Source organism: Talpa europaea (genome assembly GCF_964194135.1).
Source record: "Talpa europaea genome assembly, chromosome: 5".
Lineage (NCBI taxonomy): Eukaryota > Metazoa > Chordata > Mammalia > Eulipotyphla > Talpidae > Talpa > Talpa europaea.
This window is the reverse complement of record NC_140071.1, coordinates 102533428-102557513: the sequence shown is the minus strand read 5'-3', so window position 1 is coordinate 102557513 and position 24086 is coordinate 102533428. Positions and strand designations below refer to the sequence as shown.

The window sequence follows — 24086 nt, the reverse complement described above, 5'->3', positions numbered from 1 at the left end:
AGCTGTTACATAAGAGCCACCAATTGAAGGGCTGCATTGCCTTTTCTTTCCAGGTGAAATGCATTTAATAGTAGATGGCTACCAGTATTTAAAATCATCCAGAAGCAATAACAGCTTTATAAGAAGGGCCATTTAGATTTGCATTTTTAAGTATAAAATTGAAATGAATGCCACATTCACTTACACAAGTTTTTCAATGACACACAGTGGGTAAAGTAAAAAAGTTTCAGGCTTTTCTGCCGTCTCGCCATTAGGACTGATGATGGATCTGTGGTCCTGAAAGCATGCCTGATGGCGGGCACCTGGAGTGGGGTGTGGGCCTATGTAGATGGGATTCACCTGGACGAAGACTGGGCTTATAAGGGCAGCGTCACAGGGACACCAGCAAAGCAGAGAGCGAAAAAGAACAGAGTAGAACAGCAGAGTGAAAGAGAAGCAGAGACCATGAGAGAACACTGGAGAGCCCAGAAAGAGTGAAGACCTACCAGCCTCCTGCCATCCTCACCCCCCCTCAGCACCCCTGCCTGCTGTGTACCTGGTAAATCCCAATAAAAGCCTGCAAAAGCTACTGAGGGCTCTCGGAGTCCTCCTTACCCTATCTGCTCAGATCATAGAAAACCTGCCCTGTGTCTTCCTGCCACTACACCTGTCTGCTCAGGTCATAAGAACCTGGCCTGTGGCCTTCCTGCTGCTACACACACTGACCAGTGAGTATCAAATCTCATAATCAATAAGAATTATCTAAGCACCCAAGTTGCACAGCAAGTGCAGTTCTACCTTTTGTCCCTCGTTATCCATAGTATCAAGATTTTAAGGACAATATATTTGCATGTAAAATAATCACAATAAAGTATATGCCTTAGCTTAGAAAATAATGTAACATGTCCAAAATATATCTAACTTTCAAAACACTTTTACATACATAAAAAAAATGTCATTAGCAATGATTCTGAGAGATAGGTAGGTCAGATATTTTATCTTTACCCTTTAGTTGAGGAGAATTAGGACATGGAAAGGATCATGAGTAGTGCCAGACCATCTGACCAGGACATAAATAAATGAGGACTGCTTAAAACCCTGGTATCATAGAGATACTTAGCTTACAGTGTGCAGCATACAAGGTGCTCAAATGATGTTCATTTTTTCCCTTTTAGCATTTCAGCTTGTTCTTTTTTTATGTTACAGGCAACACAAGTGCTTCTTAAAACCCAACTTTGGTAAATTTGAACATAACAGAAATACATTTATAGAAGTTGAATGTTCAAGTTGAATTACAAGATATGTTTTTCATAAAGCAAAAATGAATCAATTTGTTATTGCTCCTTTGTTAGTCAAAGGTTTAAAATATTCAATTTTCCAAAGCAATACACTGTGTGCAGTTGTTCAGCACAGTGTCTAACAAAGTTTAAACATGAATAATGGCAGTTTTTATTATTATTATTTTATGCTTTTCATTTGCATAGTGAGTACAATTTATACATATTTGAAATAGACCTCTAAAGAACTAAAAACTACATAAATCTTTCTTGCCAGTTTTTGAGTCTGTCTACAATATCTTATTTCCAAACTAGTCAAGGCTCTTCAACTTGAGTTCTTAACATGGCTTTGTTTGGGTTTTGGCGCTCTCTCCCCTCTGTGAGTAGCGTAGCTTGGCATTTGGCCAGCTTCTGAGCATTCAATCCTGACTACACAACTTGAGCTTTAAAACCTCTGGGCATCGTTCCCCAAGGAGCATGGCCAAATCTTCTGTATAAATTCATGGGACTATTTCTGGACAACTTTCACAAGGCGTGGGATGCCAGCAAGTAAATCGAGTTGCACTAGCAGGGGCCCAGCTATTCTGATGAGCTGCTGCTTCCGATCTCTCAGCAGTGAGTTCACGTGGTCCCCCAAATGTCGGGTCCTAAATTCTGGGATCTGTAAATGCTACCTGACTTGGGAAAAGGTCTTTGCAGATGTAATTAAATTAAGGACTCTGAGATGGGATTATCCTGAATTATCCAGGTGCGACCGAGATGCCGACACAGGCACCCTGATAAGAGCAGGGCAGAGGGAGATTTATACACAAAGAAGAGAAGGGGTAATGAGGCCACAGAGGCGGTGACTGCAGTGGCGCAGCTACAAGTCAAGGAGTGCAAGCTGCCTCCTGAAGCGGAAGGAGATAAGGGACAGATTCTCTGTTACAAACTCTGGAGGGAGTAAAGTTCTGCCCACAAATTTTTGGACTTCTGGTTATCAGAACTGCAAGAGAATAAATTTGTATGATTTTAAGTCACCAAGTTTGTGGTAATTTATTATAGCAGACATAATGCATGACATATCAAAACCTTAGGTACTGTGGCTTTCATTAAAACAACACAGCGATGATAAAAGCTTTCCAGACTTTTAAAGATGATTATTATATGACATAGCTTAAATCTACATTGTATAAATTGATATACTCACTTTTCCAGCAGCACATTCAGTCCCATCCAGTGGGGGGCCTTTTTTAGTCTTACAAAAGTAGGGATTATCAGGATGACTACACCACAGTTGTTTGCATGGGTCAAAGGTTCGGAACTAGAAGAAAGAGAGTCAAAATCTCAGTGAAATACAGATGACATGACATGCGCCAAAAATATCTTGTATAGTTTCCTTATGTCATTTTAATTGAATATTTTGAAGGTAAGATGAAAGATGTGGCATGTCAAGAAAAAAAATACTGCCTAAGAATCCCAAGTAGAGAAAACTTTCATTCTGCTTTTCTAAAATAACAAAGATAAACAACAATTTGTCTGAGATTCTTTGGGTGACTTTAATATTTCTGCCTATCATTTCTATTTATGATATTCAATTAAACAATATTAGAATTTTAAAGAGTAATTGTTGTAAACATTTGAAATATTAAAACTTTTTATATGATGAACTAGTCAGATATAAAAATAAAAATGCCCATGGAAATGACTAAAAATAGAAAATATTTGTCATACTTTCTAAGTAAGATAGTATATATTCCAGATATAACAAAAAATATCACAATGCTTGCAAGTAGTTTATAAAGTACTTTCCATATATTTGATCCTTATAACAATACATCATAGAAATATGGCTAATCCTGAAATATGAGTGACAAGGTAAGGCCATTATTATGGTTATAAGTAAGACACTAACAGAGTGATACTGGAGTCTTACTTTTCTCATTTTTTGTTTAATTTTTCTAAGACATCACATGGTAATATCCACAAACACACATACATCCATGTGTATACTCTTTACTTGTACTCTGTCTTTCAAGCTCTAAACATCTTACCATTCTTTAGATAAAATGTTTTTAGAATTCAATACTAGTTTACCTTCATTCTTAAAAAACCACTTACTTCAGACCTGGAATTTTGTTCTAATTCCTATAACTTAATCAGAAGTACTTTTTTACACTCATGTCAAAGCTTTATAATTCTCAGGTCTAAAATATTAATGAAGGTAATAAAGTGTTGATAATATGTGGCTATACACAGATCAGATGACTATAGGTATCTGCTTATGGAAGATTTCAAACAGCAAATCAATTTCTCAGTACCGTGAAATATTTATTTCCTTGCTCTAACACATAAAGCTTGCTCCAACATTTAAAATGTTCTTTCTTATTTTATGAACTACTTAAAGATCAACATGGCACTTTAATCAAACATTTTTCTAAACTGAACAGTGACACAGAGGACTGGTTTTAATGACTCCATTAGGCATTTACTACGTGGCTGCATTGTGCTAAATACTTTGTTATGTTATCAGTTTTAATTCTGACATTAATTTTATGAGATTAATACTATCATTATCACATTTTACACATGTGACACAAAGTCAGAGAGATTAAATAAGATGCTCAATGTCATAAGTCTAATAGGTGTCAGATCCAGGGCCCTGATGACTCACCCAGTCTCACCAGGTAGTCCATCTGACTGTCATATTACACCATGTGATTCTCAAATGAGACTATGCGGCAAAACTCTTCCCTATGGTCACAGTCACATAGAGTCCTGGCCAACATGCTAGTAAAAAGCAACCTATTGAAGGTTTAAAAGTTGTCTCTGAAGGTCACAAAAACCAAGAGACAGACAGAGCATAGTTGAAACCTGACAATTTTGTTTTCATGTCCAGCTCCCCTATTTACAGACATACTGCTTAATCTCTGTAAGTGTTGGCTTTTCATCTACATGATAAAAGTACACAGGCTCCCTTCTGGTCTGTCCCAAGGATTAAATAAGAGAGTATATTTAAAGCACTTGGGTTTAGCATATAGTGACTTAGCAAACACCAATTCATTGCACCAATGAGTCTGTAAAGCTCACCAAATAGGAGCTATGCAAAAAGATTTCAAGATGCAAAAATCTAAATTGACTGTAACATACCGCAGTACACATTTTATAACCAACCCCAAAGTCAAAACGACATTGTTCATCCATAGAGTAATTGATTCCAGGAAGTTCTGGGAGTTTGGGCCAATCATGTTCAAAAGGGTCATCGAGGAGACAGTCATAGGAACTGTAGGAAGGAAAATATTGCATATTGTTAAATGCTCTTTCTTTTTTCCAGCCTGTCTTAATTGTTATGGTAGGTTACATATGGTAGGTTACATATTCTAGAATACCCTCAACTCATAGAGCAAGGGGACAAGAGCATGCCATTTAAAATTTTAGGTTTCAGTTCCATTTAGAAAAAGAAACTTCATAATTATTCACCCCAGGAAAATAAGCCAACTATGACTTAGGAAGGTAGTAGAGCTGCAACAGTCTTGCTCCTGTCCCTAGTTGAACCCCCACATAGTGTAATAGGGCAGGTCCTGACATCAGGCTGTAGAGATGACACAGGCATCATTCATCCTCTTATCATGCTCAACTCAAGTCTGACCATTATTCAAAGATTTCAAAAAGAACTTACTAAAAGGAAATCACAGTTAAAATTCTCTTAAATTACATACCGATGGCTTAAAATACTATGGGTACATTATGGAATAGTATCAGATGCACAGGAAAATGTTTATTGTGAATGACAGTTTTCATTCACTGGGAGTTTTGTTATGATCAAACTTCTAAGGGTTAGTTTCCTGTCTATACTTCTGTGCTCTAACAGAAAAGATCTCATGACACGCAGAAAGGCACATACTGGATGTATCTTTTCAGTTCCTGGCCACTGCATCGGGACCAATGGTAACGATGAAATGCTGCTTGCACCAAAGGGGCCATGACACTTCCCATGGCCGTCTCGTCACCACACCTGTTGCCTTGTCCATCGTGCTCCATTCCCAACCTAGAACAAAGGTGACACCTCACTGGTAAGAATCGTGAGGTCACAGCTTCTGCTGGAATTATGCTTTGAAAATAAGCACAGGAAAATTGGTATTTTTCAAGCTACATGGCTTTCATGGAGAAGCCACAGAAACTGTGAAATAGAGAGCAACCTTACAGGAATGCCTTTCTTATTTGATAGCTATGAAAAGCACAGGACTATTTCTACAAGTCAGTCACTCATTTAGTTTCAGTGCATGACCCCCTCACTGTTTTCAGCTCCCACATTTGGCAAGGAATGAGAGTTGTATGCTGGCATGCACTCTGCTCAAAGTGTGAACAATACTGAGAGAAGTAGGAAAGAAAAGACCTTTTCTTGCTTTATAGCTGTCAACAGTGACTTACACATGGCCAGTTTCATGGGCTACTACAAAAGCAGAAGAAAAACCATCCTCATGATTCAGGGTACAACTTCTCACGGGATGACACATGCCTGTGACTGGAGCATATCCTGTAGAGAATAACAATGGCTTTTATTTTCATTTTATGAGAAGACCCATTAAGAATTACTACTGGACCTTTGCTTCAGAGGAAAAGCTTTTCAGGAAACAGAGGCAGTATTATTTTGCTGTAGCATTGTGCCACATTCTCTTGGGAAAGCCACAGGTAACGGGCTCTTAAAAGATTCATTGGCTCTGTATTTGCTCCTTTCCTGAGGGAGGGAGCTGCCCGGGGTTACCATTCTGTTCTTCCCACCAACTAAATCCTTTGTCTTTTTGCGGTAGTGAATGGTCCTTCATATCAAGCACTGATAAAGGGAGCCAGAATTCCATCAATGTTAAAAAGGAAACCTTCTGGGGCCTCCCTGGTGGCACAGGCGGTTGAACGCTGCACTGTGAAGCTGCCCGCAGCGACTGCAGCGTGGGTTCAATCCTGGCAGACCGGCAAGAATCCCACATGGTGCGGCAGACCTCTCCTGTCTTGCCCACTGCTCCCCCCAGCAGTGTATTTCTTCAGTCTGCCTGTTCTGTTCCCCGCTCTGTCTCCAGTGAATGCTCTCACCCTCCCATGCATCTGGCCTGTACCCTGGTTCTTGTATAAAAATAAATAAATCTTTAAAAAAAAAAAAAAGAAAGGAAACCGTCCGTCTACATCGGAACTGACTTTGGAAGAAAGCTCTTTGGCAACAGTCGTATCTCTTTTCCCATTCCAAACAGTTAGTGGGAATCATACTGTATTTTACAGCATCCTCTCCATACTCCCAAACAACCATTATGTTAAATGAAAGTACAGCTTATTATAGTTTTTTAGTGGCATTCAATTAACATTGTGAATTTCACAGAAGTCACTGGAAGCAGGAGAAACAAAAATGTAAGCTTGGCGGACGCATGGTGGAGTGTGGTGGTGGAGATGGAAGAGACTCAATGATGCAGGATTACTTTTAGAAAGTCCAACCCTTAGTTTTTCTTCTGTAATTATTGGAAATACCTTGCATTCCAGCAGGTCCGAAGTCTTGCCTGGTTAAGAAAATTGCATGATCATGGTGTTCAGAGTGGTTGGGATCAGATTTTTGTTGTTGGCAAGCCCAGCGACATACATTCTCCAAGCTCCTGGAGGGGTTTCCTCTTTCTATGAGGCTGATGGACTATAAGAACAAATTGTTAAAGACATACATAGCATTTTCCCAATGGCTACCTTTAAAACATTTCTCTGAAGTTAATTATTTGATACTACAGTACTTAAATAATGTATAATAATATTATTGAGGGATTATTTAGCTATATACTTTCAATTGAGAATTCTAAGTGCCCATGAATATATCTTCATGATGATCATTACTACTGTGTGAAAGGCAACTGACCCATTTATGGTAAGAAGTGATGCTGAGGTCTGCTATTGTGAGGTAGATATCAATCATTTGAGGAAGAATTCTAGTCTAAATATCTCCTGATTCAGCTTAGATTTTTAGTTTCATAGATGTTATGAAAGATTTGGGTATGAGATATTTTTCTTCCTAGAGATGTGAAAGTGAAAGATCTTTTGTGATAATTTTTGGGAAGGTCAGAATTAATCAACATGTGGGGAAATACATTGTTCAATGATTTGGAAAAGCTGATCAAATCTTCATTTATAGGAAGCAAATGATATAAATCTCACACTTTTGAACCTCACAGCAATGAAAAGGGTGTACTCTCATCTTGCAGTTCCTTTCGATGGATGGACATTCCTTAGAAAGTTGTTAATATCCCATTATAGTGAGGAGTTAAAAGTTCAGAGGGAAAGGCCCCATCCTTCCAGAACCCAGAAGTCTTGCTTCCCACAGAAGTTCTGATAGGATGAGAAACTGAACTTGGAAGCCATAATTAGTCCCTACTTGGCTGACCGACTTGAGAGTTTCATTACATTTCAGCAAATGTTATTATCATTGTTTACATTCTTAGTAAAACTAGTTTGGTTTGTTGTATCTGCTCACATACTTGTCCAAACAAATGATTTAACAACCAATAGAAGACTGTTAACATCTCCAGCTGGAGTTGACTTGTTTCAGTGTTGGTGACACAAAATAGGTCAGTTTATGTGATAAACTAAGATCAGTGACACCATCTCATCAGAAAATATGTGGATTTAAATATATCATGAAATGCAAACACATGGATTATTTCCTGTTTGCAAAATATATAATTTTATCAGTTATTCATAACTAGGAGGATTAATTATGGGAGGGGGGGCATGTAATTTAAAGATCAAGAAAATTTCCAAATTAGTTACATCCCCTACGCTTTCTTCTCAAGCGAAGAAACTATTTCATCAATTTCATTATTCCAGAAACAGGGATCGTTTAGGTCATTTTAAAGCCAGCCAAAATTAGTTACATGAAATGCATTTTATACGATTTTGAAACAACTTTTTGTATTCACAAGGATTAAAGGTCTCTTAAATGTAAAAAAAAAAAAATGAATTCATAATTCATTTTTATAAAGTAGAATGATATACATGTAAAACATTGTTTTTAACAAATCGAGAGAGAGCAAGGCTCTTTGTTATTTTCTTCACTGATATATTCGAATAACCTAGGAAGTGGCACACACAGACACTCAATCTAAATGTTTTGAATGAATAAATACAGCATAAATTTGACAATAATGGTAGGCTAGGGACATTCTCTTTCATCACAATGATATCCATTTGTTTTCATTCATACAGTCATGGCTAAAATTAGGATAACCATCTATAATTCCCTTAGATAGAGGAGGAAAGCAAATGGTAATAACACAAAAAATCATTCATTATCTGCCCAAACTTAGAAAGCTTCATTCATAGTAGCAGTTTCTCTTTCTTAGTCCTGGAGTCTACATAAGACATATCTACACCACACATCAGCTATCAGGTCATCAATTTAATCTATTTGCTAATCCAGTTCTTAATGTTCATAGTTCACATAATTGAAGACACTTTTACCTTTGCATAACCCAGCATTATCATGCGCACCAGGACCACATTTATATGCACTCCAAGGGATTCATCATGGTAAATTTCATTCACCTAGAAACAAAACAGATAGCTACTAAAAACACAAAAGATTATGAGATGCATAACATTTAAGGGGTCAATCTTGTAATCCCAACTGCTGGAAACAAATCACTTTTTAAATTTGGTTTAAGCTGAACTCTAAAATGAGATAAATTATCATTTGGTAAGTTATAACTTACCAAACTCTGATAACTTACCATAAATTTGGATTAATTCTTAGATATGTGAATTACTGATTTCATAAACTACACATTGCCAGAAACATAGTGATTATTCTCTAAAAGGGCTTCATTGAACTATTTTAGAGTTAAAAAAAGTCCATGTGTGCTATAATCCACACATAACATTCACCAAAGGCAACCACAAAGGGTGACTTTAGTGATGTGTCTGTTACCTGTGAGTGGCCTAAAGATGTGCAGGAAACAGCAAGGATTTGCTTCCAGTGCCCATGTCCCCATCAGTGGTGTGACATGTGACTGGGGAGCCATGGAAATGGAGCTGGTGTGCAGGGACTATGTATATCTGCCAGTCAGTAAATGAACTGCCTTCCCAGTGCCCCCACCACCATCACCAAGGAGTGGGTCATCTCAGGCAACAGTTATTTAGAAGCCCTGAAGTATAGAAGTCCTTCAATATTTGAATTAATAAGGACACTTAATAATGCATACCTGTCAGCCCTGTGTACAGCTTAGAAGAGCAAAGTTCTATCAATGCTTTTTATTTAAAGTTAAATAGTCATACAAGTGATTTGATTATACTTTAAAATCATAGACATTAGAATGTAAGCATCTTCCATGATCATAGTGCAACATTTATACAGAAGAAGAAGATGAAGCTGCAGAGATTACCTAACACGTGAAAACACTCAGTAAATTACTGGTAAATAAATATCTAAAGCATCATTGTACCTTTTGATTAAGCTAATGCAAAATCACTGTGAATAAAGTTTACTTAGTAAGTTGGCAAAACACTAGCAGAAATGAGAAAGGTGGAGTTGTCAGGTTAGATTACAAAGTTCTTAGTTTTTCCCGATAAAAGATACCTGATATTTGCCACCATAACTAGTAGAGTGATAGAAACCGATTACAATTCACTTTGAGGTCCAGAACACTTGGATGGTAGGTGCAGCAAATTGAAAAAATACAACGGAAGATACTTATAATCTTACAGAAAGGCTTCAAAAAGAAATACAACTCACAAAAAATAAAATGATGTAAAAAAAAAAAACCAAGAAATTTATGAAATACCACACAGACCAAGAAACTGACCAAGAAATCTCAAATGAAATGTTTCCAGAATCTGATGGAATTGCACCAAACTCCTTAAAAATCAAGACCTTAAATATAGATTAAAAGCATACTTATTGAATTTGTAGATGGAACAAAAAAGGGAAGAACAGCTAGGATTTAGTTTACACTGAAGATGACAAAGTGTAGTTTAACAAGAAAAGATGTAGAGTCCTTTTAAGTGAAAAAAAAATGCATGTGAACATAAGACATGTGCATTTGGACATGCACATACACGATAAGACCTAATGGTAAGACCCCACTTAATCACTGTTCAAGAGAACCTAAAGAGTGAGAAACCATCTGTCACACTCTTTTGTACCACACAGGGAGCACATGCTCAGCTGTTCCACTCCAGGTCAAAGTATATCTGAAGTGTTTAGTTTATTTCTTGTGTGAGTTGTCTTATAAAAGAGATACTGACAAACACAAATGTATCCAGAGAAGAGCAAAAAGCAAGGAGTGAGGAACCTAGAAAAGGTGTTATGTAAGTTGGGTGGGGAGATGGATGGCGAAGAGCTTGACACTGGAAACTTAATAGTCTCAGTATTTGTTTTGGTTCAAGCCCTCGCTGCTTAGGTGGTCTTCATCTTTCTGAAACTCAATAAATAGATACAATAAAAATACTACTATCTCATAGGCTGTATAAGGATTAAAAGATTTAATTGATGCATTAAGATTGTTAAAAAAATTATGAATGAGAGAGAAAAAGGGAATTAAGAAATGAGAGGGGTATAGGAAATAGAAAACGTAAAGATGATTTACTAGTCACTACCCAGAAAAGGGGCTCTATTAATTCTGTACAGCTAGAGAAAACAAAACAAAACAAAACATAAGTTTACACTATAAAAGGGGTATATAAAGAAAAATGAATGCTACGCAAAAAACTGTAGTTTCTTATGACCATTTGGCCATGGGCAGATTCTCTTATCTTATTCCACTCCTCATACTATCTTATTGAAGACTAACTACCCCCTTCTTTCTGTATTATTAATCTGGTATGAAATTCCTAACATAATAGTTCCAAAACAAGTACAAAGTTTAAAGACAGGACTGCTACTAACAGATTTATACTCTAAGACATATAGACATAATATAAGAGTTGGAGAAATAATAAGTATCACAGCTTAAAATATTCAAAGACTTGGATTCTGGTCCCAATTATGCTAGTAATAAACTGAGTGACCTTGGGTTAGTCATTTATCCTCTCTGAGTCTATTTTCTCATTAGTAAATCGTAATCATACTTGCTCTGCCAGCTTCACAAGATTGCCACAAAACAAAAATAAAAATCACGTTAGACACAGCCACCTAGCCACACAAAAAGTTTCAAAGATTTGTGGATCTATCTTCATAGCTGACCTGAAAAGAGAACCAAAAAAATATGACCCTATTTCGTTTTTATTGAAAACGACTTCAAGACATTTACCCTTGAAATTTGTTTAAACTCAGTTGAAAGAAAGGTGTCATTTAAAGTAGCAAATATGAGAAAAATCAATTAACACTAATTTTTAATTTTTTAAAAAGATTTATTTATTTATTTATGCATACAAGAACTTGGGTACTGCCAGAGGTGTGGGGGGTGAGAGGATTCACCAGAGACGGAGCGGGGAACAGAACAGGCAGATGGACTGAAATACACTGCTGGGGGGAGCAGCGGGCGAGTCAAGAGAGCTCTGCCTGCTGTGCCATGTGGGTATCTCCCTGGCCAGGGATCAAACTCGTGCTGTAGTGGCTGCAAATAGCTTCATAGGTTGCGTCTTAACCCCTTGTGCCACCAGGGAGGTCCTAACACTAACTTAAAAAAAAAAAAAAAAAAACCATTGAAATATTGTTCCAGCAGGTGGCAGTATGCACATTGTAGAAGGTGGTAAAGGACAGGCTGTGTAATACACCTGAATGTATTCAATAGTTACATACTAGTTGTTGTGTCTGCTTTTTCATGTTTACACATAAAAAAGTCACTGCCTTAAAATTAAATAAGATTTGTAAAATATTCTAACTTGAGGACAATATTAAGTCATCTTTCTCTTAAAAACAAAGAAAAACATTGAAGACAATTTTAATTAGATTGTTCTTCAGTGTCATCTGATTAAAACATTATAGAAAGGCATAAAAAAACTCTCATGATCTGGCTTTAAATTAATCACAAATTTAAACAATCAATAAATGATAGACATGATAAGAAATAAATACATATCATATTGAATGAACCATCTGAATCTGTCAGATGAATGAAAATGATATTTAAGGAAGCAGTTTTACAAGTCTTAATGAAAATTAAAGCCGTTTTCCCCTAAGTAATAGCAATATCAACAACAAACAAAATGAAAAGCTAATGTGATACAGTGCACTCCAGAGATCAGACACTGTTCTAAATACTTTATCTATATTAACTCAAGGAATCCTTGTAACAACTTCAGATATATCATTGTCTCTATTATACAGCAAAAGATATTGAGGACTGCAGAGGCAAAATAACTTGCTTAAGGTCACACAGTACCCCGAGAAAAGAATGCACACCTTAGCTTTCTCACTCCTCAATTAGTTTTTACCATATTCCACTATATGGAAGGATTCCTTTCCGCCACCACACTGTCACTGTGCATAGAAGGTGTGGTTTTAGAATAATCAACAGTGATTTGCTACTACTGAGTTTAAGACATTAGCGTGGACCCATATTGAGAAAGAGAACTTAAAAACTTCACTTCCTTTTCATAATCTTCATTTAAATTTTAAGAAAATGAGGAACTGGACTCTGAAATTACTAAAAATAAGGATTTTGTGATGATCAGTATAAAGGTATTCTTCAAAAAATGCCAAGAAAAAATAGAGAGGTGCTAGAGCAGATCACTGCAGAAACTGAAAAGGCAAGATAATGCTATTGAAATTTATAAACAGGGTTTTGAGTTGTAAAGAAAGCATTAAGCATTAACATTCTAAGAAGTCAGGTATTTGACACTACCTAATGCAAATCAAAGTTTGTCTACGCAAAATTGAATAAACTCTCACCATGGAGCCAGTCTATTGGAGCATGGGTAGATTTTCTATGAGGTGTTCAGGGTTGAGCCCAGTCTTTATTAAATTAGCTGAAAGAAGGGGTAAACAGAACATTAATTCAATTTTCAGATGACCTTAAATTGGAAGGGATTGCCAATGATGTGAGGGGGGAGAAAGGTAAAATCAAATCAAGTATTCCTTTCCTTGAAAGGAAAATTCCTTCCAGGTTTGTTCCCGGACAGGACAATTTCTCCCAGGACATTTCCCTGGCAGGACAATCTGACCTGCTTTGTCTGACTAGCTGATGAACAGCTTTGTATGGCTTCAACACAGCAACAATCATTTTTCTTTCAGATGGGTGGATTAGATCTTGAGAGGCAGTGTAGCTGAGTGGTTAAGAGTCTGGGTTCAACAGCCAGATCGCCTGGGTTCAATCTTAGTTACATGATGTTGTTCATGTTACTTAGCTCTCGGCCTCAATTTTCTCATCTGTAAAATGGGCTAATTGTAGTACTGTCTATACAGGATTGTTGAGAAAGCATATATGAGATCATGTATGTGTGCACAACTTAATGTTGTCTGTCCCTTGTAAATATGGAAACAAAAATTGTTAGCCATCATTAGAATTATTATTTACCAAAAGCAGCAAATAAGTGGTACAAATGAATATTTTTTTAAAAAAGAGACTTTTAGTCTTATTAAGTAATGATACAAGAGATTAGGTAATTTTAGCTGACCATAAATAATTATGAAGTGGCTAGAAAGAAATACATTATCCACAACTATTGCAATATCTCTATAGAGCTAAAAGTTCCATATATACACCTACTGTACTTGATTTACAGCTCCCATCTCTGTTATATTTCCTTTACTCAGAGTAGATGGCTGTCTGCCAACCTGACAACTCCTCTTCCCTCACCTTCAATCTCCGACCAATAATAACTATTGATAGTTCTTATGAATGGTCTTATCAAATCTTTACAGAAGAGTTGCTATGTGCCCAATTATTCTAGGAGCAAGGAACTGAACAGTAAATGATTTTGAGTCTCTGTTCTTATCATGAGTATATTCTAATAAGTAAAATAGACTATAACCATGGAAAAATCAAATACAAAAAGGCAAGGAAGCAAAATAATCTCAGAAGGCTATGAAGAAAATAAATCTTATGAGACAGAGGAGAGCAGACGGAGGGTGAAGCTTTTTGACAGGAGGAGACCTATCGGCAGGAAGGACATGGCTGTGAACCTGCTTGAGGAAGGAGCACTCCAGGCAAAGGGGAAAACAAGTGCAAAAACAACATTATCAAGAAAGCTCAAACCCTTATACAGGACATGTTCTAATCATTATGTTAAAAAAGATATCGAGGTCCAGAGAAGTTATATAATTTTTTACCCCAGAGGATTAGCACAGACAAAATCCAAGTAAGTCTATGTGATAACAGAGCTTATTCTCTCTTCATAGCTATCTGTCTTTTTATTTCTGTGACAGTGTAAGTGCTAAGTCTGAACCTTCCTCTAAGGCTTCCACATCCTAAAAAGCAACTCATTTTTCTCTATTATTTTTTTTGGAGTTCCTCTCCCACTTTTACTAATTATCTCAAATTTCCTTCATCATGCAAAACTAACACAAGAATTCTGCACCATTTTTTTTTAAAGAAGAAAGGCTATCTTTTTTTTTTTTTAAAGATTTATTTATTTATTTATACAAGCACTAGGTACAGTCAGTCAGAAGCACGGGAGGGTGAGAGAATTCACCAAAGCCAGAGCGGGGAGCAGAGCATACAGAAGGACCGAGGTACACTGCTGAGGGGAGCAGCTGGCGGCAGGAGAGGTCTGCGCACCATGTGGGACCCTCCTCTGGTGGCAGGGGAGCAGCTGGGGATCAAACCGGTGCTGCAGAAGCTGCGGGCAGCTTCGCAACCCAGCGCTCAACCGCTGCGCCACAGGGGAGGCCCTGCACCATTTTCTTTAGAAAAATTATTTCCCTTTTCTCTGTCCAGCCCACATATTAGTGCATCTCAAAGTTTTGGTTTAATTCTCTTTTCTTCTCATATATTTCTCTTCAATATTTCTTTTTTTCTTTTAAACATTGTTTTTATTTATACAGGAACTGGGGTACAGGCCAGAGGTGCGGGAGGGTGAGAGAATTCTCCAGAGACAGAGTAGGGAGCAGAACAGGCAGATGGATCGAAATAAACTGCTGAGGGAAGCAGTGGACAAGACAGGAGAGGTCTGCTGCACCTTGTGGGTATCTCCCTGGCTGGCTGGGAATCGAACCCGCACTGCAGAGGCTGTGGACAGCTTCGCAGCACTGCACTGAACCCGCTGCACCACCGGGGAGTCCCTCTCTCCAATATTTCATCCACTGCAATTTCTTCAAGCAATATCTACATGCTGATGAATTCCAAATGTTTATATCTATAACATGGATTCGCCTCTCTCATGCTCCAGAGCCATCTGCTCAACTGTAGTAAACAGATCTATATCTATTTGAAACGTACCTATATCTCAAAGTATCTTTGCCTTCTCCTTAAAAACCTGCTCCTTTCTGAATATTCTATCACACTTAAAGACTAAACCATAAGTAGTAAAGAAACAAAACTAACGAATGAGTGAAACAAAACAAAACAGAAAAACTCTCAAGACTAACAATATTGGTTACCAGAAGGAAAGAGGGCAGGGCCAGAGGGTAATTTGGAACCTTTGGGTGGAAACTAGACTTTGGTGGTGAACAGAATTCAGTATATACAGATGTTGATTTATAAGGCTGTTTACCTGAAACCTCATGTTATCTACTGGTTTTACTTAAAAAAAAAAATTTTAAATAAAAAGTAAAAGAGGGCCTCCCCGGTGGTTCGATCCCGGCCAGCCAGGGAGACACCCACATGGCGTGGCAGACCTCTCCTGTTTCTCTTGCTGCTCCCCTCAGCAGTGTATTTCAGTCAGACTGCCTGTTCTGCTCCCTGCTCTGTCTCTGGTGAATCCTCTCACCCTCCCATGCCTCTGGCCTATACCCTAGTTCTTGTATAAATAAAAAAATAAATCTTTTTTTTAAAAGAACAAACTAAATTAAAAAAAAAGTAAAAGAATAATGAAAAGAAGATAAAATCTGCCTTAATTTCTTCCTCCTCTCCAAGTACCCTAGCCAATCTATCACCAAGTCCTGCAGACATCTCTCAGACCTATCCCTTCCTGTCCAACTCCACATTCAGCAGCTTAGAATGCATCCTTTTCAGGTAGATGCTATAATAACCACTTAAAAGTTTCACACATGCTTTGGCTCAGGAAATTAAGGCCGATTTTCTAGTTCTCCAGAAGATCGGATTATCAGGAAAAAGTGCTTATTTTTAATAATCATGAGACTGTCATTTTCATTAATTATGATTTACCTCCTTTAAGCATCAAAGAAGCTTTGGGTGGATCAAGAATTGGCAATTTAGAAGGTCTTGCAACCCTACCTGCCTTTGGACAGTGGAAACATACTAAAAGTTCAAGTAGAATTGATTTCCTTTCCTTTCTCTCCAACAATGAGAAAGAGGATTTCCTCACCAATTTGAAAAGTTTTTCTATGTTTTAGGACTCTGGGGAAAATAAAGTTTGGAATAAGCCTGTGAAAAAATATTTACACTGATTTTTCAGTAAAAATCAAAGGAACCTTTAAGACAGTACACTGTGTGGATAGCATGTGGTGTCTCTTTAATCTGTGATGTGGGAAATTTCTTCAAGAATGATGGGTCCAGGACATTAAAGGAAAGGTGTGCATGTTTATATAAGATGTGCATGTAGCTGAATTGTATGTTGAGGCAGGGAGGGAGAGTGTAAACCATAAGGAATTTGGAATCAGATAAACTGTGGTTTGTACCATTATTCTGGCCCTTAGCTACTATGTGTCTATGTTCAGAGCACACCATCTACCAGAATATCTTCCTTCAAATCATTCCAACATCTTCAGAATTTTCTTTTAAATACAAATTAATCATGTGACTCTTTTTAGAACTCTTTATGACTGTTCATCAGTAAACTCCTTGGTGGGAAATACATATTTCTGCAGCTAGTCACACCTTCACTCTCTAGCTTCATATTCTGCCATTCCCTTAAATACTACAGTTTTATCTACAAATGAACATCCAGTGACTCTAAAGGTACCATAAGCTACCACTTCAGTATCTTCTCCAACCTGTTCCCCATCTTCCAAGAAGCATCTTCTCTTTTTCGAGGCAGGAAATGCCAACTGATTTTCTAAATACCAACTCAAATAACACATCCTCTAAGAAAACTTCATCTGCCACTAGTATTATTTGCCAAACCACACCTTCTTTTTCAATTATATTTACATAATTGAAGTACTTTGTGGCTGAATCTTTTGAAACAGCAACACATTTTATTATTTTTATTTCATTTGTTTATTGTGCCAGAATTAGGTCCTTGTGAAAGCAGTAACATTTTATTAACTTTTCCCTCCCTACAATCTAATAGAATTTGACCTGAGAGGTAATGTATTCTAGGAAAATAAATGCCTAGATAAATTTGTAAATAATTGTTGTATTGATGTATCATTGGTTTATATCATTGTTAGTTTGGAAGTACAGGATCTCTCCCTCAGGTGTAGTCACTGTATCACACCCACCATTAAAGCATCCATAGTCCTTCCCCATAGTCCACTGTACTCTGTCTCCACCCCGTATGGCTAGAGACTTGATGTTTATTCAAATAGAAGAAATGAATGAGAATTCAAATAGAAAATGGCTACCTGATTTGCTCAGGTTGCCTGAACAAGTTTGCGCCTCAGATAAATCTACCTTGCACTTGTACATTCAATCTGTTCAGAAACATTAGTTAAGAAGTCAAAAGCCATGTGGAAATTTAATCATCACTAAGTAACCGGTAACCACACATATTTGCTAACTCTTGAATATAGACATTAGTGATTTGTTACAACTAGATTTCTTCTGTGGAGTATATATTTTCTCTTAGAAATATTATGTAGGGAAGCTTGCCATGCCCAGATAAAACATTTATGCAATCAGTTCATTATCTATCAAAAGTAGCCAATTTAAATAAAAAAGTTTAATTAAAAACCCAAGAAACCAAAATAGTGAATTTATTATATAAATAATTAATGAAATTTTTCCTAATTATTAATGATCACGTGGAAGTACAACATTGGTTTTCACACAAGGAAGTATACTTTCAAGTGAATTTATTTGATAAATTCTAAGTTATTAATCTCAGGAGATTCAATTCTCTGAAGGCACTAAAAATCTTACAACACAAGATAGATTCAGATCACTTCATAGATTTTAGCAAATGACAAGGAACCTGCCACAAGTAGCAAAGTGTTGGTGTCAGGGAACATCTCATCCATTGACAGAAAACAACCCACCCTCTTTAACCACAAAGTCTGCTTCATCACCTTGTTGAGAAGAATTTTAAACCAAGTTACTAGCTGATTTGACTCAATATACTGAGTAAATGAATTCTCATCTCAATGACATGAAGGTATTCTAACAAGACACAGAACATGTACAGGAAAGACATCAGAGTTTTATGTGGTAAGGGATATACAAAATACCTCAACTTTATAACAGAAGTCAGCAAAGCTTAGGAAGTACTGGGCTCTGAAGGCAGAAAGATCTCTCTAGACTCATGTCTTGGCTGTGCTGCCGATTAGCTATCGACTCCTGAAAAGTCACCTAATTTATCAAAATCTCAATCTCCTCATTTATAAACTGGGACTAAAAATGAATAATCTTAAGGCTGAGGGGAATTACATAACTCATGTAAAGTACTTCGCACAAGAACAGATACGGAACAGACTAAATATAGGTTGGTAGTAGTAAAAGCCTTTATCCTTAACCTTAAATCATTCTTTGGAACCTGAATCTGAAACTAGATGATTATCAAACACCTTCAAAGATATCATCAATAACCTTGACTCTCCATGATCATTTTTTTTTTCATATACTACCCCATCTACGTATAATGGCACAGTCATTCATCAGAGTTCAAATTGAGCTAAAGAGTTAGAAATTTAGCAAGAAAAGTTAATACATGGTTAAATTCCTTCCTTTCCCTTAGTCCCCTATTTGATCCACTGGGCAAGTGGATTAATGCTATCACAAATATGCTCATGTTATTGCAATGACCACTGTCCTATAATCCATCATCTCTTGCACAGATACTGACACTTGATTTCTAATTGGCTTGTCTCCGTTTTCTGTAAGCCTCTCCAACCTATTCACTATAACACAGAAAGAGGCACTCAATGGCTTTTAACTGACTCACTTAAAATTGAATTCAAGCTTCTTCCATGACTTGAAAGATACTTGTCTTCTTTTCCAATTTCCACCTGGCTCCTTGCACAGTGGCTTTCTTTTAATAGTAAGGCAGACACTCAACCTGTTCAATGATTGCCTCTTTCTTTTAAAGTTTCAATTTAACATCACTCTTGGGAGAAAACTTTCTTGACCATCATAACTATGCATAATCCCTACTAGCCATGTGCCCTCTTTTTCCCTTTACAAGCAAACAGTTGGTTCTCTGCATAGTTCTTTTTTTTTAAGATTTATTTATGTATGCATACAAGAGCTGGGGCACAGGCCAGAGGTATGGGGGGGTGAGAGGATTCACCAGATACAGAGTGGGGAACAGAACAGGCAGACTGACGGAAGTACGCTGCTGAGGGGAGCAGCGGGCGAGCCAGGAGAGGTCCGCTGCGCCACGTGGGTTGCCCTCTGGCCAGCTGGGGGATCGAACTTGTGCTGCAGCGGCTACGGACAGCTTCATAGGTTGTGTCTCAACCCCTTGCGCCACCAGGGAGGACCCCCTCTGCATAGTTCTGATATTAACATCTCACAGGTTCATTTGATTTCCCCACCAATCTGTAGTCTTGGTATGGGCAGGAAATAAGTATTTGTGTTCAACACTATATATCTGGTGGTTAGCATTAAGATACATATAAAAGATGGAATCAATTACAATTTATTGAATTAGTACTATGCAGCAAACACTGCTTTCGATGTTGCCAGCAGGAAGTATAACAACTACAGCAACTACACTCCAGCAGACACATGCTAGAGAACTGCTGCCAAGGAAGTCACATATTTTATACTGAGGGAATAATCTATGGAAGGTTCATAGTAGATTATAGTTGCTCATGGTCTTGATCAGTAAAATATCACCAGAAAAGATAGAAATGGCTTAGCAGAGAGAGGAAGGAACAGTGGGAAGGAAGTTATTTTGGAGAGACTGAAAAAACAAAGATATGACAGTAAATTTGAATTGTCAAGATATCCACTATCATTGTTTTGATTCTGCACATGACAGAAATTGTAAAAAGATGAGTGTTTGTGAAACTTATTCTTATTTCTTATCTTACAGCAGTAACTGTAACCAAAATAGTGAAGCATTATGTGTGCTGCTAGCTTCTCATCTATAAAGTGAAGGATTATATTAGTATGTCTGTTAGGGCCTTGAAAATGAAAATCCCAGGATTTTTGGTTTTTCTTTAATTTTATAAGTATCTTTAGGGTAGAGATCACTATACTGATGATTCAATAAATGTTTAATGAATTAATTCAGTTTTGCACAAAAAAAGCTACTTTGGTATTTTAGGTAGTATTTTCAATACATACGGATTTCATATTTTGATGGCAATTTATTAGTGATTGTGAAAACTAACACAAGATCTAGTTTACGGATTGTTTGACAAGGAAGCAAGTTAGGTGGGTTCATTTTAATCAATTTTTAAATGTTACTATTTCTCTAGCCTTTCCTTTATAGTCAAAATGGTCATATTAAACAAGAAAGCATAGCAAAAGACAAAGAAAGGATAACGATAAGATAGTGATGCTTTCAAACATCACCACCAAGATATGTAACACTGAATATGTGAATATGTAAAGAAGGAAATGTGCCAGTTATTTGTAGAATTAGGTAAATATTAGTTAAATACTGTATTAACTGAAAGAAATTCTGGCTTCTAAAAGGATTAGAATTCATGGAACATGTATCTTTAATGTTCTTTTAATTGACTTTTACCTAATAATTTGGTAAAAATCTACCAGTTCTAATTAAAAAACAAGTCATGACTTTATATCACCAACTTGTACTTCTCTCAAATCAAACTAATATTTAGAAGTCATTTCCATTTCCTCGCCTCTACCAAACCCTGTGCTGCCTGGTCTTAACCTGCCAAGAAATTCTTTATACCATCACAATGATTTAAACATAGTGAAAATATATCTATTGCTGGCTGAAGGACTGGCTTTTTAAATAGAACTGATCAAAGAAGAGAAACCCTCCATGGGGAGTTGTATAATTGCTATCGATTTTCGTATTTATTATTTTCTGGATGTGTTCACCAACCAGGAAGCTCCACTCTATCTTCTTTTAGTGATTATTACCACCACATTATTTTTCCTTAAGACTATTTCAAAAACTTTAAATAATTTTGATAACTCTACCTCAATTTTATTAACATTTTAAAACCTTTGTTTCCTCTAGGAAAATGGTAATAATTCCCATCTTCTAATATACTTGGGAAAAAAATACACAACACCCAATAAATTCTGGTTTACTTCTTAAACACTGCTTTCATGATATCATTAAGCTGATGAAAAGCCTCCATCTGTCATTTATGTGCTCTTTTTTGAATCCAGAGTCTGTCTCCCAAGATTGTTTAGAATCTACCTCCATGCTATCTTCATTTGTTCATTTATCCAGTCCTTCATTTAACAGATGTTTAACATTTAATAATTTAGGAACCCTTTTTAAGATAAGAAAATATGAAATAAGAAATACAAGCTTCCCTTATAAAAAGGAGCTCAGTTTAAGTTGAAGGAACAATCATGACACAAGTCACTTGACTCTTAAAGTACTCCCTTAGTTCAGAAGCTCGATAGGAAAGATCATTTGGATTCTGGAATGGAATTTAAATTGACTATCAGGTAAACTAAAGAGAGAATGTATTTGCTGACTAGTCAATTAAAGTAAAGGTACCAAATGAGATGAAAGGAATTATGCTCTTTTCTCCTCTTCAGTAACACATTTCTCTCCAAATGAAGGCCAGGAGATAAGACATTTTTGCTGTCAATTTTCTTTCGCTGTCTCTGCCTGTGAACTTATGTGACGTGAAGAAAACCTCTACATTTGTGTAGGGGTTGAGTCTGGTGAGCCACGATTTTACATAGCCAAGTGAGTTGTAAAGCATGGCTAGAACAAATCAAAATAATTCTAACATTGCTAAAGGTAAGAAAGAACAGTTTTCTTGGTTTCTATTAAGAAGTCTAAAATCCCATTAGAGTTTTATTAGCATAATAAAACCCTAATCAGCAAATCTGAGACAAGGACACACTCATTTCAATATCTGAGATCTCATGGTCTACAGTAGAGCTATGGGGGCTGGGGGTAGGAAAAGAAGGGAGTCAGTGTTCTGTCTCATGCTTGAAGCTGTCTACCAGTCTTCTAGGGGAATCCTAAAATTACCCAGTTGGAGAGCAGTGCGAGTTGTCTGTAAAATCTGCTAAAGTTTCTAAATCTGAGCACTATTGAAATTTTAGATGCAAAAGTCATAATTCTTTGAGGCATAGAGCTGTCCTTGTATTCTAGGATTTTTAGCAGCATATAGTTATTTTCTATGTGATAATTTGACCTTATAATAGGAATTAGTGCCAATGAACAAATCCAAATGTGTTTGAATTTCTGTACTCATTTTCCATCTCACACAGACATAGCATATGGAGAATAGCACAAATTGACATCTCAGTGAACAAAATCACATTTAATATATAGGCTGAAATATTACAAAATATAAAATTTTAGTTAATGATAATGATATTTTTTTCTTCTCCAATGTAATTGTTTAAACTTTTAAATGCAGAAAAGGAAAGGTAAAAAATACTGATGCCCTAAGAAATTGCATTAAAAGTTGAAGAGAGAGAATAGGCTTAGGTAATATATCCATTAAATCAGTATATGTATTTCATAATTTTAGAAGCTGAAATAAAAAATAAAGTGCACCACTATATCAATTAACTTTTAGAGGTATGTGGTTTATGCATTATTTCTCAATTGTCCTCTGCCAAATCACAAAAAAAAAAATGCCAGTTTAAAGATGTTGACTAAATATCTTCTGTATATAATTAAGACTCCTAAAAGAGAAATTAAGGGCAAATTTAGAGTCCTTTATGACTGCTGAACAGCCTGTGCCAAGAGTTGAGTATACTTTGCAAATATGTTGCCATAAATTGTATAATGTTGGAAAAAATCAGTCTAGTTCAAAAGCTCTAACAACAAGCATGCACACAGAGTAATCAAGTCCAAAGCACTCTTTGTCATCTGGGATAAAAAATGATGCAGAAAGAAATATTTCACCCCTCATGATTCACATAAAGGCAGGTGGACAGAGTCCTGAGTGCTTGATTATCCCCAGAACAAAAATGAAAATCATACATAATTCATGCCATAATTCCATGACGGTTTAAAGTTTAGCATTTCCCGTGCGACAGCAGAAAACTAGATAATCACCCCAAAGAAAAAGTTGCTTCAGGCTTCCTTTATTTTTGCATTTTTGTGTGTTAACTATGCAGATCAATATTTGAATTGAACGCATTTGTATACACATTTTGGATGAGGGGCTCAGGCCTCATCCAAGCCTTTTGAGGTCTGGGTAGGCCTCACAAAGTTTCCAAAAGACACTAAGAGGAGAAATGAATTAAAAGGTCAAAAAGCCTCAAAAGGAGTCACTACTCACAATATTCATCAGGGTGAGGAGGTAGTTTTGGACATGCTCTTTGCCATGAAAACGAACCACAGAGTCATCCACGCCCAGCAGCACCTCAATGTTGTAATCGGTTTCTCCTGCGTGTCTGCGACGCCTCATTGTTTCATTCAGCTGCTGGTCAATGTTGCTGTAAATAGTACCTAGGTCATCAAGGCCTTCCAGATCCGACTCTATTAAGAAACAAAAGGAACTCAGGCATTTCAGTTTCCCCAATGGGCCTTCTGATA

The 24086-nt window shown here is 36.8% G+C and overlaps 1 protein-coding gene across 1 annotated transcript in view; it reads right to left on the bottom strand.

Annotated features, from left to right (window-relative positions):
* ADAMTS3 (ADAM metallopeptidase with thrombospondin type 1 motif 3) overlaps positions 1-24086 on the bottom strand; it is a gene marked incomplete at its 3' end in the record, with an annotated part of 222942 nt that overhangs the window by 27884 nt on the left and 170972 nt on the right. The window contains exons 5-11 of the mRNA XM_084233455.1: positions 23830-24029; positions 8721-8804; positions 6750-6906; positions 5667-5772; positions 5140-5283; positions 4386-4518; positions 2446-2559 (exon numbers count right to left, since the gene is read on the bottom strand). Coding sequence (XP_084089581.1) covers positions 2446-2559; positions 4386-4518; positions 5140-5283; positions 5667-5772; positions 6750-6906; positions 8721-8804; positions 23830-24029 — 938 coding nt within the window. The remainder of the gene's footprint in view (positions 1-2445; positions 2560-4385; positions 4519-5139; positions 5284-5666; positions 5773-6749; positions 6907-8720; positions 8805-23829; positions 24030-24086) is intronic.